At 42.3% G+C, this 15408-nt stretch overlaps 1 protein-coding gene across 4 annotated transcripts in view; it reads right to left on the reverse strand.

Annotated features, from left to right (window-relative positions):
• CFAP57 (cilia and flagella associated protein 57) overlaps positions 1 to 15408 on the reverse strand; it is a 162776-nt gene that overhangs the window by 146347 nt on the left and 1021 nt on the right. For 3 of the 4 annotated variants that reach the window (XM_030571663.1, XM_030571661.1, XM_030571662.1), the window contains exon 3: positions 1571 to 1887. In XM_030571663.1, the coding sequence (XP_030427523.1) occupies positions 1571 to 1887 (317 nt within the window). Of the gene's footprint in view, positions 1 to 1570; positions 1888 to 15408 lie in introns of those variants that run through there. The other variant, XM_030571664.1, reaches the window with a different exon arrangement.

A 15408-nucleotide genomic window follows, 5' to 3' on the forward strand; every position in this document is an offset into this window, starting at 1 on the left:
AAAAGTGTGAGGGCTATGGCCCCTCTGCCCCGCCCTCCGGTTCAGGCACCACTGCTATAAGATATGAATACATCACCCTGCTTCTTTCCAAATACGTAACAGAAATATTAATTGAATACTTCCACCTGTTCTGCATCAGGACTGACAATTTCACTATCGTTGTCTAGTATTAGACATAAACCGTTGCTAAGATTTAGCTTAGCTGATATCTTTAGCTTTTCTTATCAATTGTCTGCATTTCCTAATTTCAAATTTGTACTCACTGTTCTAAATTTCTCCCTTTTTCCATCAGATATATATTATATGTAAATTTATATTTCATTGCTGTTTTCCCTTATCCTTTTTAAAACTTATTTCAGTATTGTAGTATGAGGATATGGGGGCATCTTATATAGCATATTTTAAACCTCCTAATTATCATTCACATTTTTATGCTTACATTTTCCCTTCCACATAGTTTTGCTCATGGTTGCTTTCAGGTTTGAGAAATTGGCAATTTTAAAGCACTAAGTATATATATCTATATCTATACATTTAGTGCTTTAAAATTACCAATATATATACATATATATATATTGCTGGCTAGGATTGAATTGTTTTCACATAACCAGTGAAATTAGATAGTAATCACCTGAACCCAAGCAATCATCAATTTTTATGTTAGTGATTAATTCATCCTTATCCATCAGAATGAGGTCTAATATAAAATTACTTTTTGTGTTAGAAAGCCAGCATCTATTATTTTTAGAACTCCAAGGATGTTTTACCAGAGGTAAAACAAGACCTCCAGCATGTCCTCCAGCCTGAAATTCCCCATGACAATGCCTTTTTTTCTTTCTAATATTATAGATAAACATTTATGGAGCTGCTTATTCTGGTCCCTTGTCTAGTGTGGTCTCTATAACAAATCCCCACCATATCCCATCTTGTGATTTAATCAGTTAGAACATTCATCTGTAAGCCTTCTAGGTCCTGTTCTTCTGAAATGTCAATAACTCTAAAGCAGGTAATTGGATCTTTGAGGTAGAGTGCCACCATCTCCTTCTGTCCACTTTATCTTTCCTAAACACAGAATATCACTATTTTATGGAATTTTATGTTAGTTTTTCCCCTTGCTTGGAGGCTTGGAGGGATGTACCAGATGATTATTTGAGGCTTTTGTCTCTAGTTATTTTTTTTCTTTGGGGTTTTTATCCCACTCTGACATGGTCTGAGTGGTTCGTCTACTGTTCTGACTTCATTATTTACAAAACTTTAAAAAACAAATTATAGAGACATTTTCAGGAAGAGAAGTTGCTGCCTAACCCTCAATTATCGTAGAAAAAGTTGGCTTATGTAAACTATACATTATCTGGTGTAGAATGTTTCTATTCTCATCTGTCCCAGGATGTCACCCAGTTAGGTAAATATAGTGTTGGTGTGTTTATACAGGGACACCTGGAAGAAACAGTTTCTTTTACAGGACAGTGATTTTGTTATGCTTATGCACTCTAACAGAGGTTACCAGAAAAGGGGGTTCCAGTTATAGGACAGCGTTTTTTCTCTGTCCAGGCAGTTCCTCCAATGTTACCTGATAGACAGGGTTGTTCTGAATGTCGGCTTTGACAACTGCCATTGTTCTCTGCTTCTCCCACATCCAATAGGCAAGGTTTGACTCGGGGGGTCCAGTCTGGGCCACCAGATACTTAGAATCAGGAGAAAAGGCTAGGCTGACAAATTCCTGAACAGGGAAGTCAAAGACACTAAGTACTTTCCGCTTTTTACATGGGACAGACGACAATTCATAAATTGTGATAGTGGGTTTCTCTTGCACTATCTCAGAGACAGCCAGGTAGCGTCGATTTGGACTCATGGCCAGTGCTAACATCCCCTGACTCTTCTCAGATCCTGTCAAGCAGAGAGACACAGAGAGAGAGAGACTCTGTTAACCCAATTGGGAAGGAAGATATTGTTGTGCAGGAAGTCAAATGTGCATCATTAAATGCCAAAAATATATTAGAGTGCTAAGATTTCATAGATAAACATTCAAAAATCAGGAAATGTCAGAGCTAAAGTTGCCCATGCAAACTCTGCCTCTTGTGTGTATGTAACACTGACATACCTTAGTTGTCAGCGGGTGAGATCAAACCTGGGAACTCCAGAGCTAAATGCATGAGCCTTTACTGCATGAGCTAAAAGCCATACGGCTCTTAGCTAAGGCGGTAGAGCAGACTCATTAATCTCTCTCTCTAAGTGGTCTCGGTGTCACTAGATGGGACAGAACACTATACATAGGGGGTGTGTGAATTACACATATACATGTAGGCTATGACTACACTTGCGACTTACATGTCTACATGTGCACTGTTGTGCCATAACCCCTCCGTTATCCACATCTAAACTCTTGAATCATGTGTGAGAAAGCTAGCACACATGAAGGCTGTGGGTATGCACATGCCTCCGCAGTGGCATGGTCCTATATTCCTGCTACACTATAGTGTGGATGAGCGTAAGGGATGTGTTACAGGTCCCAAGTTTCAGTAGTTCTCCAGGCCCATTCCCTAACGCATTGAAGCCTTTCCTGCCGAACCCTTACTCAATGTATAAGGGTCCAGGATCCTCTGTTAACATGGACCCTGTTCCCAGAGCAGCTGCCTGGTCCACCAAGCACATCCAGGTGCTCATCAAACTGTGGTCAGAGTATAACATACTCCACAACTTCATCTGGAGCAGCAAGAAGATTCCCCTGTACTGGAAAATTTCGCAGAGGCTATAGTAGGTGGGCATTCACTAGACTCCATTCCTGAGGCTCCTGTACTAGAAGGTGAAGGACTCAAACAGTCACTCAAGAAGGGGCCCTTGTGCACACCCATGTTGGACCAGATGCTCTCCAGGGCTCCTAGTAAAGAGCCTGAAATGGCTCAACTCCCAGGGTGAGAAGGCAGCAGGGAGCACAAAGGAAGTGCCAGAGGAAGCCTAGGAGACCCAGAAGAAGAGGATCAAGTGATTTTTATAACTCTCCCTAGCGGACCCAGTAGATCAAACCCCACCCCCCAAACCAAAGAGCCAAAGGAGGACCCCAAGCTGCAGAAGGAATCAGAATCCAAAGCTGGTAAGATTTACAATGGACCTCCACCCTCCCTGCCAATATCTCCTCTTGCGCTGGTGCTATATGCCTGAAACCCAGTCCCCACAGTACACCACCCTGAAAGCAAGACAGGGCAATAAAGCAATGATTTTATTGAAATTCCATTAACCACTCCTACAAATTTAGCTGAAGCTATACCAAAGATTATTAATAAACTGTCATTATGCCTCTGTGTCTGTGCATTTCTCAGCCAGCATGCTGTTAGTGATAGTCCTGGGCCACATGGACCAGGTGAAAGGGAGGAAAGATCTGGGTTTGGAAAAGGCCCATTGGGATAGGACAGTTGTAGAAAATGCACGCTTGTTCAAAGATTTAAAAAAAACAATCAACCCTCCCCTTCCCCTTGCCTTTCTGTCCCTTTACAAACAGAAAGGCTGGTGTGGGAGGGGGTGAATTGGTTAGGTGTGAGCCTGCTTAGGTATATGAACCCGTTGGTTGTCCGAGGAACATCATAGCAGTCCTTTCTCCCTCTGAACATCAGAAATGTCTTTTACCGTTTGCAGTTCCTGGTGCCTGGATACTCCCTGCTCTGAGCCATGCTGCAGAAGCTGGAAGAAATTGGGGTGGGTCAAGGATCAGCTCTGGCAGTTGCACAAACACAGGGCCATGCCCCTCTGCAGCGGAGAGTGGCTTTCCATGTTTACTCGAAAGTTCAGGGAACAAAATAAAGTTTCAGTGTGACTCTTTCTTTCCCTGTCCCCCCCACACCTGCTCTTGGCTGGGCACAGGGGCCAGACTTTCTGGCAATGCAGGGTGGGGAAGGTCAGGGGGTGGATGGGCATTCTTAGTGGTTTGCTTTTCCTTTTCTATGAGAACTCCATCTGCTAGCTTAGAATACAATACATTTCCTCTTGAATTGCATCCTAGTCCTGTAAGCATATTTCAGCAATTTTTTTGATGTAGGGTTAGGGTTAGGTTCTTCAGGTTCAGCAAATATGTTTAGTCCACCTTCATTCAGCAATATGTAGAGGGGTGACCATTACCAGAAATATTTCTCTGGGATGGACTGCCAGCTGTCCCCCACAGGACTGGAAAGCCAACCCTCTTTTCCATTCTAATACCTTGAAAATGGCTATGTTCTCCAAGTGATGGCCCACCTTTAAGAAATAAATTGGTAACTGGTAACATAGCCCCTGGAACCATAACCATACTGACCCCTTAATACAGTGCAAGCATTATAATTTTTTTTAAACATTACTACAGGTATTTTACCATTATTAACCTCTGCTCCTTCCTCTGGGGCTGCAAAAATTGCCTCACAATGAAGAAAGCATCAGAAGTCGCATTTTCTGAAATGTTAAAATTATCAATATTGTGGCCATCTGCAGCACAGCTATGTTATGTGTAGGGATTTTTTACCTTCCTTCAAAGGAAAAAGGTAGTATAATGGTACCCTTGTGTTTGAATTGGCAGGACCTTCTGCTGCAAAGAGAGAAACCAATCTACAAGGAGCGCAGAAGCAGCACTCCAGAGACAGCAGAGGCAGACAGGGAAGGACTTGCTTATTGCCATGGATAGAAAGAACCAAGCACAAATTGAGTTCCTCAGGGCACAGAAGGATTAGGTTCTTAGGCAGGAGGCACTGATGAACCAGTTCCTGGAATAGGATGCATGCCATGGGGAATGGGAGTATGCCCAAAAGGAATTGGCTCATGCCCTAATAAAATCACTCATTCAACTGGCAGTAGGACACATTCAGGACCTGCCTGTCACCTTGGTTACTGCTCTTTTTTTGAGAAAACCAGCTATAATTTCTGCTACATGCCTTATGGCAACCACCTGTGGATAGATGACAGTATTGATTTCCTGGCAAACCTGTCTAACCATCACCCCAAGAGTGGACACCCTAACTTCATCCTGGTTTGCAACTGACTGATAGCTGTCAGATGTTGCTAGCTTCCAAGGCAATAGCCAATCGTTTCCGCACACATATGGGTTTCTGAAAACAAGTGGTCTGGCATTGGAGAATGGGTGTAAGCTCCTCGCACAGCTCCATGAAGGCCTGGATCTTCATTTGGAAGTTCTGAAGCCACTAGTCATTATCCAAAGTTTTCAAAACGATGAGCTCCCCCCATACTGATTCTCCTGGATTTGAAATGAGGCATACTGTGGCAATACTGGCAGTGACAATATTTGTTCTATGGACTACAGTGAATTATCACTCATTCTCTTGGTCAGCTCTCTTCAGTGTATCAGAAAGCTCTGGTCTGATTCCATCAAGTATCTAGGGAATTTGGTACTACACCTCATGAACATTTTTCCCATGACAAGTAGCAGGAGAAGAACCACATCAGCCAGGACTTGCTCCTGGTTTTCCAGCAGAAGGGAGAAGTGAGCGGGACCTGCCATCACAAAATGTGTGAAGGTGAGAGACAGTTCCAGCAACACACAGCAAGGGAATCCTAGAGTATCTTCTGTTATGCACAATACTCTGGGATATTGTCCCTGAAATGGCAGCAATAACATGGCAAACCCACAAGGGGAAGTGTATACGACAAGGGTATACATGGGCACTCATGCCAAGAACAGTATATGTGGACACACGGTCCATGCACTAGCAGTACATCGACAACTACCTATGAATGCTCGCAAGCGTCGACCTAACCTAAGATACAGACTTTGACTACACAAGCACATACTAATTTCTCAGATAATATACTAGTTCATCACATTTTTTCTATAACCTTAGATACTCATATCTAGCATCTTGTAACATTGTTTTCTTCCCTATATACTGTTATTTTTTATCTTTCATGTTTTTATTTGTGTTATTGTTTATCATTTTGTATTGTATAAAAGTTTTCCATTTGATCTTTGACTTAGGGTAAAACTCTCATTAACTCCAATGTGGTCAGGATTTCACCCTGAGAATTTTTACATACATTATGATCTCTTTAAGGAATTTGTTTTAGTAATTTGGTCAGCATGCATTTTACACAGTATTTTTCCTTCTTTGGAGACAAATATACTTTTGGACAGTAATTTATTTTAGAGACACAATACTCTCTCCTTAGTTAAGGTTTCAACTAGGTCTCATAATAAACCTTAACTTTTGCCCATTCATTGTTAGAGATTGTCTACAAGGTTCATTAGTCTGCACTAGTGAAGTGTAAACTTTAGTGAGCACTGGGGTGTTGTGCATTAACTGGCCCATGTGGACTCTACCAGCACACACTAAAGTTTTCTACTGTGTGTTAATGCAGTCCTGTTTCAAACAGCACTACAAGCATGTAGAGATAAAATCAGAAAGGCTTAAACAGAAAATGAGTTTCACCTGGCAACAAGGATTTCCCTACATCCACCCTAGGGGGGTGTACACCCTCCATCCCGAATTTCCCCACCACCCTCCCTCCTCCGGTTTTGTGCACTAGGTACATGCAGTATTGTCAATTTAGTGATTGTTTGGAAATTTGAATTGAAATTGAAACATTAATACACACTTTAAAAGCATAAAAAGTGTATGATAAAATACATGTATCTGAAAAAGTATAACAGATTTGAAAAATATGAACATAGACTAGCTTCCTTATACAGCTGTTATTTTTTATGACAATGTCAGTAAATTCATTTCGGTGATGTTGGCCAACCTAATAATTTCAGATTATGATTTGTAAGCAAAGCCTAATTGAGCTGTCCCTGATAGCTAGCGATGAGCTGGAGACTGCGGGGAAAGGCTTCAGGACCAGATTGTATTTACATTTACATCTAATCTACCTAGGCATCCAAGAAACAGAACTGTGTTGCCCCCGAAGTGATAGATTTTGGCTAGGGTTGGGTTACAAATCACTTGAATGGGGGGGAGGGGGAGAGGAAATGTTGTTATTCTTATTGTATGAGTAAAGGGCAGTAGAACTGTACTTAGCCTGTGCTGATTGAGGGCATCACGAGAGAGGGTGGGGACCAAGTGTTTTGCCTGATGGTCTGCCTGGGTCACAAGTACTATCTGACCTGCCTGTGACGAAGTGGGACTGTTCTTAATGTTTCCTCTGAATACTGTGTGGGTGCCTCAGCTTACCCTATGCATTTCTTAAGTCTCCAGTGTGCATAAATGGCCGACACTCTGTATCCTGGCAACAAAGGGCTGGGTTCCTTCTCTCCTGCAAGGAAATAGCTAAAGGTGAACAAAGAGATCAGGTGACCTCCTGGCCCGGGAAAGAGACAAAGGCCAGAAAGGAGGGGCTGGAGGGGGCTTCAGTTGGGAACTCTCTGAGGACGGGAAGTGAGTGCAGACGTGGGTGTCTGGCTCACTGGACCCCAGAATGGACCCAGCTGAGGGATCCTGTTCTCTGTACCTACTAGCTCTGTTTTAGACCGTGTTCCTGTCATCTAATAAACCTTTGTTATACTGATTGGCTAAGAGTCAAGTCTGACTGAGAAGTGGGGGTGCGTGCAGGATTCTCTGGCTTCCCCAGGACTCCGCCTGAGCAGACTCCCTGTGGGAAGCGCACAGAGGGGCAAAGGATGCTGAATGCTCCAAGGTCAGATCCAGGAAGGTGAAGCCATGTGAGCTTCTTGCCCTGAAGACAGTCTGCTCCAAGGGAGAGGAGGTTCCCCAAAGTCCTGACTGGCTTTGTGGGGAGGAGTTCCTAAGCATCGCCCGGGGACTCCATGACACTGCCCCTCTCCACTGTTTAAAGACAGAGCTGATTAGACTTCATAACTGCTACAGCTGAAATCACTGATAATCAGATCTAAGTGCTTAGACTTGCTGTGAGACAGTGTTTCTGTGGAAGAGACGGCCCAGACTGCACTAGCAGTGAGGTTCCCACACTGAGAGCTCAGCTGAAAACACTGAGAGCTGGGTGGAACCTGAAGAGACCAACTCGCAGAGGTCACAGGGGCAGGTGGCAGCAGAAGGTGACGGCGCAGGGCCATTGGCAAGAGAATGATGGAGTGAATGGTGGCACAACAAACAACAGTGGCCAGAGTGAACAGTGAGCAGCTGGAGGAATGTGCAAGGTGCCTTCTTGCCCCCCACCTGGGAGGTGAACTCATGTGAAAGCACCTCTAAACTCTGAGTCTCCACTGACCACGGACAACACCGCTGAGTGTTAATGAGGCTGTTAAGAATGCTGGAGACACAACACAGTTCATGAGAACAAACATGGCTGTGGCATCATACTTTCTATTTAAGCAAGAGATACCACACACTACAAACTGGAGGCCCAAGTTAAGTGCATTGTCACGTGTTCATCCTGAAGTCGAACACAGTTCCGAACAAGACCAGTGTACGCTCATTATCTTCCAGCAAGAAACTCAGACTGGCTAGAAGCATGTGATGCAACAGTGAAAGACTCAATAGTTGAAAAAGTGAAGAACTTTCTCACCACATTCAGAAAATTTGCATACATGACTGATGAATGCACCAGTGCAAATGGACATCAAGTATTAAGTCATTGTGTACATTACCTTGATGTCAGTGGCAGGTCAATAGATGCATTTCTAGATGTTCAAGTTATAGAAGACACACCAGCTGCATTTGTGACAACCCACATCTTAGAAGAGTTAAATGCTTGTCAATTGGACCCCAAACACATGGCTGCTTGTGCATTTGATGGAGCTACAAACTTCTCTGGAAGATATGGTGGAGTACAAGCTTTGCTCAGAGAAAAGTGTAACCCTAAATCTCTCCTATACACACCTCAGAGGCCATCTTCTCTAACTAGTGCTAGTACAAGGTGCAGACTCTTCAAAAGACATTAAAAAGGCTATAAATTTACATGTTTCTGATGAAGTGGGTATTCACCCACAAAAGCTTATGCTCCAATACATCTGTTAGTCTATAAGGTTCCTCAGGACTCTTTGTTGCTTTTTATAAATGTAATGTCTTCATTATATTCTTTTTTCAGCAAGAGTCCAAAAAGACTGAATATCTTAGAAAATATAGAAGAGGCACTGGGACTGAAGTTCAAATTAGTCCAACCTGGGAAAACTCTCTGGCTTTCTCATAAGCAATCCTTGGCTGTTGTCTTAAAATTACTCCAGCTGTTACTACTGGCTTTGGAAACTATCGACCAAGATGGGATGGATCTAAGTAGTGACGCTGGTGGATTACTTTCGCTACTACGTTCAGAGAAGACTATTACCATTTTCTCTCTTGTAAGTCTACTGTTGAAACCACTTGGATCATTAAACAATGCCATCCAGATATCTGCTACAACAGTAGTATATCTTTGTCCAGCAACAGAAGCTACATTTGGATCAATCAGAGAGCTATCCATTGAAAAAGTACTGGAAGATGCAAAGATTTCAGTCCAGAAGTTGACTAATGAAGGCATTTATATTGAATCCTTAAGTGAAGAGGACAAGAAGTGATTATTAAAATAACTGAAAAGTACATAGACTTGATTCTTAAAAATCGACAACAGCGACTTCTAGATTCAACTCAACCTCTACATAGCTTTTACAGATCCCTGTCCTATAAAACAATGACAGTTGAGTGGAGTGAGGCACTACCAGCAATGGGGCTGCCATGTGCTCAGGACAGAATAGAGAATTTGAACACAGAGTGGATTATCATACAATGAGTGAATGAAGATTTGACTTCAACTTCTTTTCTATTATCACTAGTGGCTCAACCCAATCTTTATGCTATGTTTCCTGGGATGAAAGAAGTAGGAATTCATCTCTTCCTACTCCCAGTCACAACAGCTACAGTTGAGGGTGCTTTTTCATCATTGAATAGAATTTTGTGTTCTGAAAGAAGTTGCCTTATGCCTGATCGTGTGAATGAACTAATGAGCATATCAATTGAAGGAATGGAAGTACTGGACACCCAAGAAGCCACCAAAGATGAATGCACTGAATTCAAGCAGTTCATTAACAGAGCTGTGCAAAATTATAACAAGAAACCAAGAAGGATGTAGATGTAATGCTTCATAGAAGGCTAGAGTAGCCAACTTTAATTTGTGTAATGATTTTAAAACATGAGTTAAATCTAACAAAATGGTGATGAAACATTTTTCAGTTTTTACTATGGTGCCATACAGCCCCTTTCACCCTCACGGTCTCACCCCTCATTGGCCCTAACACCCCCCAATTTCAATTCCTGGGGAAAACACTGCCTGGCAAGGGACATAAAAGGCATTAAGAACAGATTCTTTAAATATATTAGGAGCAAAAGGAAGATGAAGGAATGTGTAGGTCCTCAGTCTATTTAATGGGAAGGAAAGCTAATAATGGATGACATCAGGAAAGCAGAGGTGTTCAAAGCTTATTTTGCTTCAGTTTTCAGTAAAAAAGGTTAACAGTGACCAAATACTCAACACATTTAATATTAACAAGGGGGAAGGAACACAAGCCAAAATAGAGAAAGAAGACATCAAAGAATATTTAGATAAGTTAGATGTATTTAAGTTGGCAGGACTTGACGAAATTCATCCTAGGTTTCTTAAGGAAGTAGCTGAAGCAATTTTGACGCCATTAGCAATTATTTGTGGTAAATCAGGGAGTACAAGTGAGGTCTCAGAGAACTGGAGAAGGGCAAACATAGTACCTATCTTCAAAAAAGGGAACAAAGAGAATGTGGGAAATTATAGATCAGTTAGCTTAACTTCAATACCTAGAAAGAAACTGGAACAAATTATTAAACAATTTATGAACAAGTACAAGTCAACATGGTTATAAGGAATAGCCAGCATAGATTTGTCATGCCAAACCAACTGTCATGAATTGGAACACTGATGGTCAGGCCTAACTGGCTGAAGTGGAAGTCAAGCACAGTGGTCAGAACAGGATCCAGGCTTGGAATTGAGAGTCAGGAGTCAGAGAGCTAGAGCCAGAAGGTCAGTATCGAGAGCCAAAGGGTCTGAACCAGAATTAGGAATCAAAGCCAGAAGTCAGTGCCAGGCTCAGGAACCCAGCAGGATAGAGGGGTGGGAGTAGACAGGGGCAGAGCAGAAGCAGGAACGGGGAATAGCTGGGAACAAAATAAGCAAAGGAATGATTGCAGCTGCAGGTATAAGTGTTGAGCGGCCAGAGACCAGTTGTTGCTGCTGAGCTTAAGAGCAGGCTTGATGACTTATTTGGCCAATTAGGAGGAGTGGTCACTCAGGCTGTCCAGTTGTGGCTCAGCTGTGCTCATAGGCTGCATGGAGGCTGAGCGGGTGCAGCTACAAGTCCTCATTCCTGAGATAACCTGCCTCCTCAAGGGTACCTCGTAGGGCCCCCATACACAGCTTCTCGGGATGAGCTCAGGGCAATATTCATATCAGCTTGGGGGCCTGGACATTGTCTGCTAGTTCCCACAACTGATCATCAGAGCCATAGCCCTCCCAATCCACTAAGTAGTGGAGCTTTCCCCAAACTTGTTTAGAGTCAAGAACTGATTGGACAAGGCATTCTTCTTGTCACTGGACCACAATGGGTGTTGACAATGGGTTGGATCAACCTGAGAAGGGGTTCTTGATGTAGGATTTTAGGAGGGAAGCATGGACCATGAGGTGGATTTTCATTGACTCAGGCAGATGAAGCCTGAATGTCACTGGACCTGTGTGATGATCTTGACCAGCCCCATCTATTGGTGATCTAACTTGGCAGCAGGTTTCAAGTTCACACCATGACTTTGTCCCCATAGGTAGGTTAGGAGTGGCTTACCAGCATACTGCTTATAGATCTTTTTAGTACTTCTAGATGTTCTACGAGCTCTTGTTGTATGTGATGCAGATGAGTGACCGGGGCCATTGCTACAGGGACTGAGCAGCTTGCAGGCAGCCCCAGATGGAAGGAAGGATGTAAGCCATAACTGGCACAGAATGGGTTCTGCCAAGTGGAGGTATGAATCACGTTGTTATAAGCAAATTTGGCATGTGGGATCAGGGAGATCCAGTCATCCTGGTGGTAATTCAGAGAGCATTGGAGGCATTGTTCAAGAATCTAGTTCACCTAGTCCATCAGTGTATGATATGCAGTGGAGGTAAGAAGTTCTACCCCTAGGAGTCTGAAGACCTCTCACCAGAAACAAGAGACAAACCATGTGCCTCAGACCAACACAATGCCAGTAGGTAGCCCACGGAGCATTCAATAAAGAGGTGGGTAGTTTCCAGGGCAGTGGGAACCATGCAAGAGGGCATAAAATGTGCCATCTTGTCTAGGTCGCTGTTGATCTCCTGACTAATTGTACATCTAGGGGAACAGTGTAGTTCTACTACAAAATCCAACCAAACAGTAAACCATGGGCTGAGATGGAGTGAGTAAGGGGTGAAGGAGTCCAAATGCCCTTCTGAGAGGGTTCTTGGTCCAGGAACACAGATCACAGGAGTCAATGTATTTCCTGAGAGACAAGGTGGGTGAGGTAATTGTGACACTGCACCCCATATTCTTCATAGTGATGTTATTATAATAGGATTATGGCATAATGATAATGTATTTTATGCAAGGTAAGTCACATGAAGTTTCATTGAAAAGGTTATGATTTACTGAATGATTATCCTACTTGTATGCATCTATCATTTTTGTATATGAAGTTAGAAATATTGTCTATTGTGATAAAGTGTCTTCTCTACCTTGGTGGGTCCTGCACTTATTGGCGGATTTTGCTAGCCTCTTAGTTAACCAGTATTTTTCACTTACTGGCACCCGATTCCCCCAACATGCTGGATAAACCAGCTTTTACTGTAGCATATCAAGCTTCGTTTGCATGTTTTATTTATTTGCTACATAATCTTCTTTGATCTGTTTGCTATCCCTTATAATCAATTAAAATCTTTTTGTAGTTAATAAACTTGTTTTTGTTTTGTCTAAAACCAGTGTGAGTGAAAATCATAACTTGGGGTGGAAAACTGTTGTATATTTTCTCTCTACATTGAGGGAGGAGGAGAATTTCATGAGCTTATGCTGTACCATTCTCTGTGCAGTGCAAGGCCATATAATTTTGGGTTTACACTCCAGAGATGAAGTGCATGTCTTAGGAACTGGGAGGTGCCCTACGCTGTGTCTCCCCAAGCAGAGCTGATCACAACATCTGTAAGTAACTGAAGCTGGATGTGTCCCTACCTGTATTTGTGTTGGTAAAGTGCAGGCTGGGGCCTGGGAGAGGACTTGGCAGGCTGGTCACAGCAGTATAGTGTAAAGAGAGCCCAAGCTGGTGGGTCAGGCGGGTTCACTGGTACCCCAGTTCCAGGTGGCACCCCATGAGGGAACCCATCACAGTAGTATCTTTTATTGGAACAATTTTTATTGGAGAAAGAGACGAGCTTTCAAGTGCCACAGTGCTCTTCTTCAGGTCTGTGAAAGGTAATCAAAGTCCCACAGCTAAATACAAGTTGGAACAGATTGTTAGGCATAACAAAGTACTCTACTTAGGAAGGAACAATCAGTTGCACATACACAAAATGGGAAATGACTGCCTTGGAAGGAATACTGCAGAAAGGAATCTAGGGGTCCTAGTAGATCAAAAGCTAAATATGAGTGAGCAGTGTAACACTGTTGCAAAAAAAGCAAACAATTATGGGATGTATTAGCGAGAGTGTTGTAAGCAAGACATGAGAAGTAGTTCTTCTGCTCTACTCCTCGCTGGTCAGGCTTCAACTGGAGTATTTTGTCTGGTTCTGGGTGCCACATTTCAGGAAAAATTTGGAGAAAGTCCAGAGGAGAGCAACAAAAATGATTAAAGGTCTAGAAAACCTGACCTACGAGGGAAGACTGAAAAAATTGGGTTTATTTAGTCTGCAGAAGAGAAGACTGAGGAGGGGGACATGATAACAGTTCTCAAGTACATAAAAAGTTGTTACAAGCAGGAGAGTGGTAAACTGTTCTCATTAACCTCTGAGGATAGGACAAGAAGCAATGGTTTTAAATTGCAGCAAGGGCAGTTTAAGTTGGACATTAGGAAAAACTTCCTGACTGTCAGGGTTGTTAAGCACTGGAATAAATTGCCTAGGGAGGTTGTGGAATCGCCATCACTGGAGATTTTTAAGAGCAGATTAGACGAACCAGGGATGGTCTAGATAATAATTAGTCCACCATGAGTTCAGGGAATTGGACTAGATGAACTCTCAAGGTCCTTTCCAGTTCTACGCTTCTATGTTATTAGGAAATACTTTCTAACTATAAGAGTAGTTAAATTCTGAAGTAGACTTCCAAAGGATGCTATGGAATCTCCATCACTGAAGGTTTTTAAGAACAAGTTAGACAAATACCTGTTATGAATGGTATAGATGTATTTGGTCCTGCCTCAGCACAGAGGGCTGAACCTGAGGACCTCTTGAGGTCCCTTCCAGCCCTACATTTCCATGGTTAACATACACTAGGTAACTTTTTGTCCACATGGGCCAGTTAGTGCATGACACATTAATGAACATTAGAATTTACACCCCTCTGGTGCACATTAATGCTTACCAGGTAGACAAGTCCTTTGCTTCTCACACATACATTTTTGTGGCTTCTTCCATGCTACCCCTTTTACACTGAATGAGCCAATTAATGATGAGTAGACTGGGGACAGTTAACTCTTTATGTATAATATTTTAAAAATTCTAATATGTTTGTATTGCTATGCAATGGTCTGCCTGTGAATTGGTGCTTCCCAGTGGCAACACATCACTGGTGGTCCAAGACCTGCACTATCTGTTAGAACAAATTTTGAAGGCAAGAATAATTAAGAACTATGGAGATAAATGGAAAATGGGATAAAAATGCAATATATTTCCAAAGGTAGATCATGCCAAACTAACTTGATACATTTCTTTGATAATAGATTCTTTAGACAAAGATCAGAATATCAAAAAAGAATTGGATGACCTAGAGAACTGGAGTAATAGAAATGGCATGACATTTATAATACAAAGTGCAAAGTCATGCACTTTGGGACTAATAAAGTAATACAAAAAAATTCAGCTGTAAATTGGGGGAATCTCAGTTGGAAATGACAGAGGAGAAACACCTGAGCATATTAGTTGATCACAGGATGACTATGAGCCACTGCTATAATAGAGCAGTGGAAAAGGCAAATGCAATCTTTGGATGCACCAGATGAGGTATCCTTAATGAAGGTAAGGAAGTAACACCATTGTACTAGCCACCTGCAAGACCTCATCTGGAATTCTATGTGCAATTCTCATCACTCATGTTCCAAAGAGATTAATTCAAACTAAAACAGGAGCAGAGAAGGGCTACCAATATGATCAGAGGAATGGGGAGCCTATCTTAAGGAGTGGAAGCTAAAAAAGCTTGGTTTGTTTTGTTTAGTCTATCAAAATGAAGATGGAAAGGAGATATGATTAAGACTATGATTATGTGACAGGTCACGGAATCTGTGACTTACATGGACCTCTGTGACATTT

The sequence above is a fragment of the Gopherus evgoodei genome, chromosome 8 (assembly GCF_007399415.2).
Source record: "Gopherus evgoodei ecotype Sinaloan lineage chromosome 8, rGopEvg1_v1.p, whole genome shotgun sequence".
In the NCBI taxonomy this organism is placed as follows: Eukaryota; Metazoa; Chordata; order Testudines; family Testudinidae; genus Gopherus; species Gopherus evgoodei.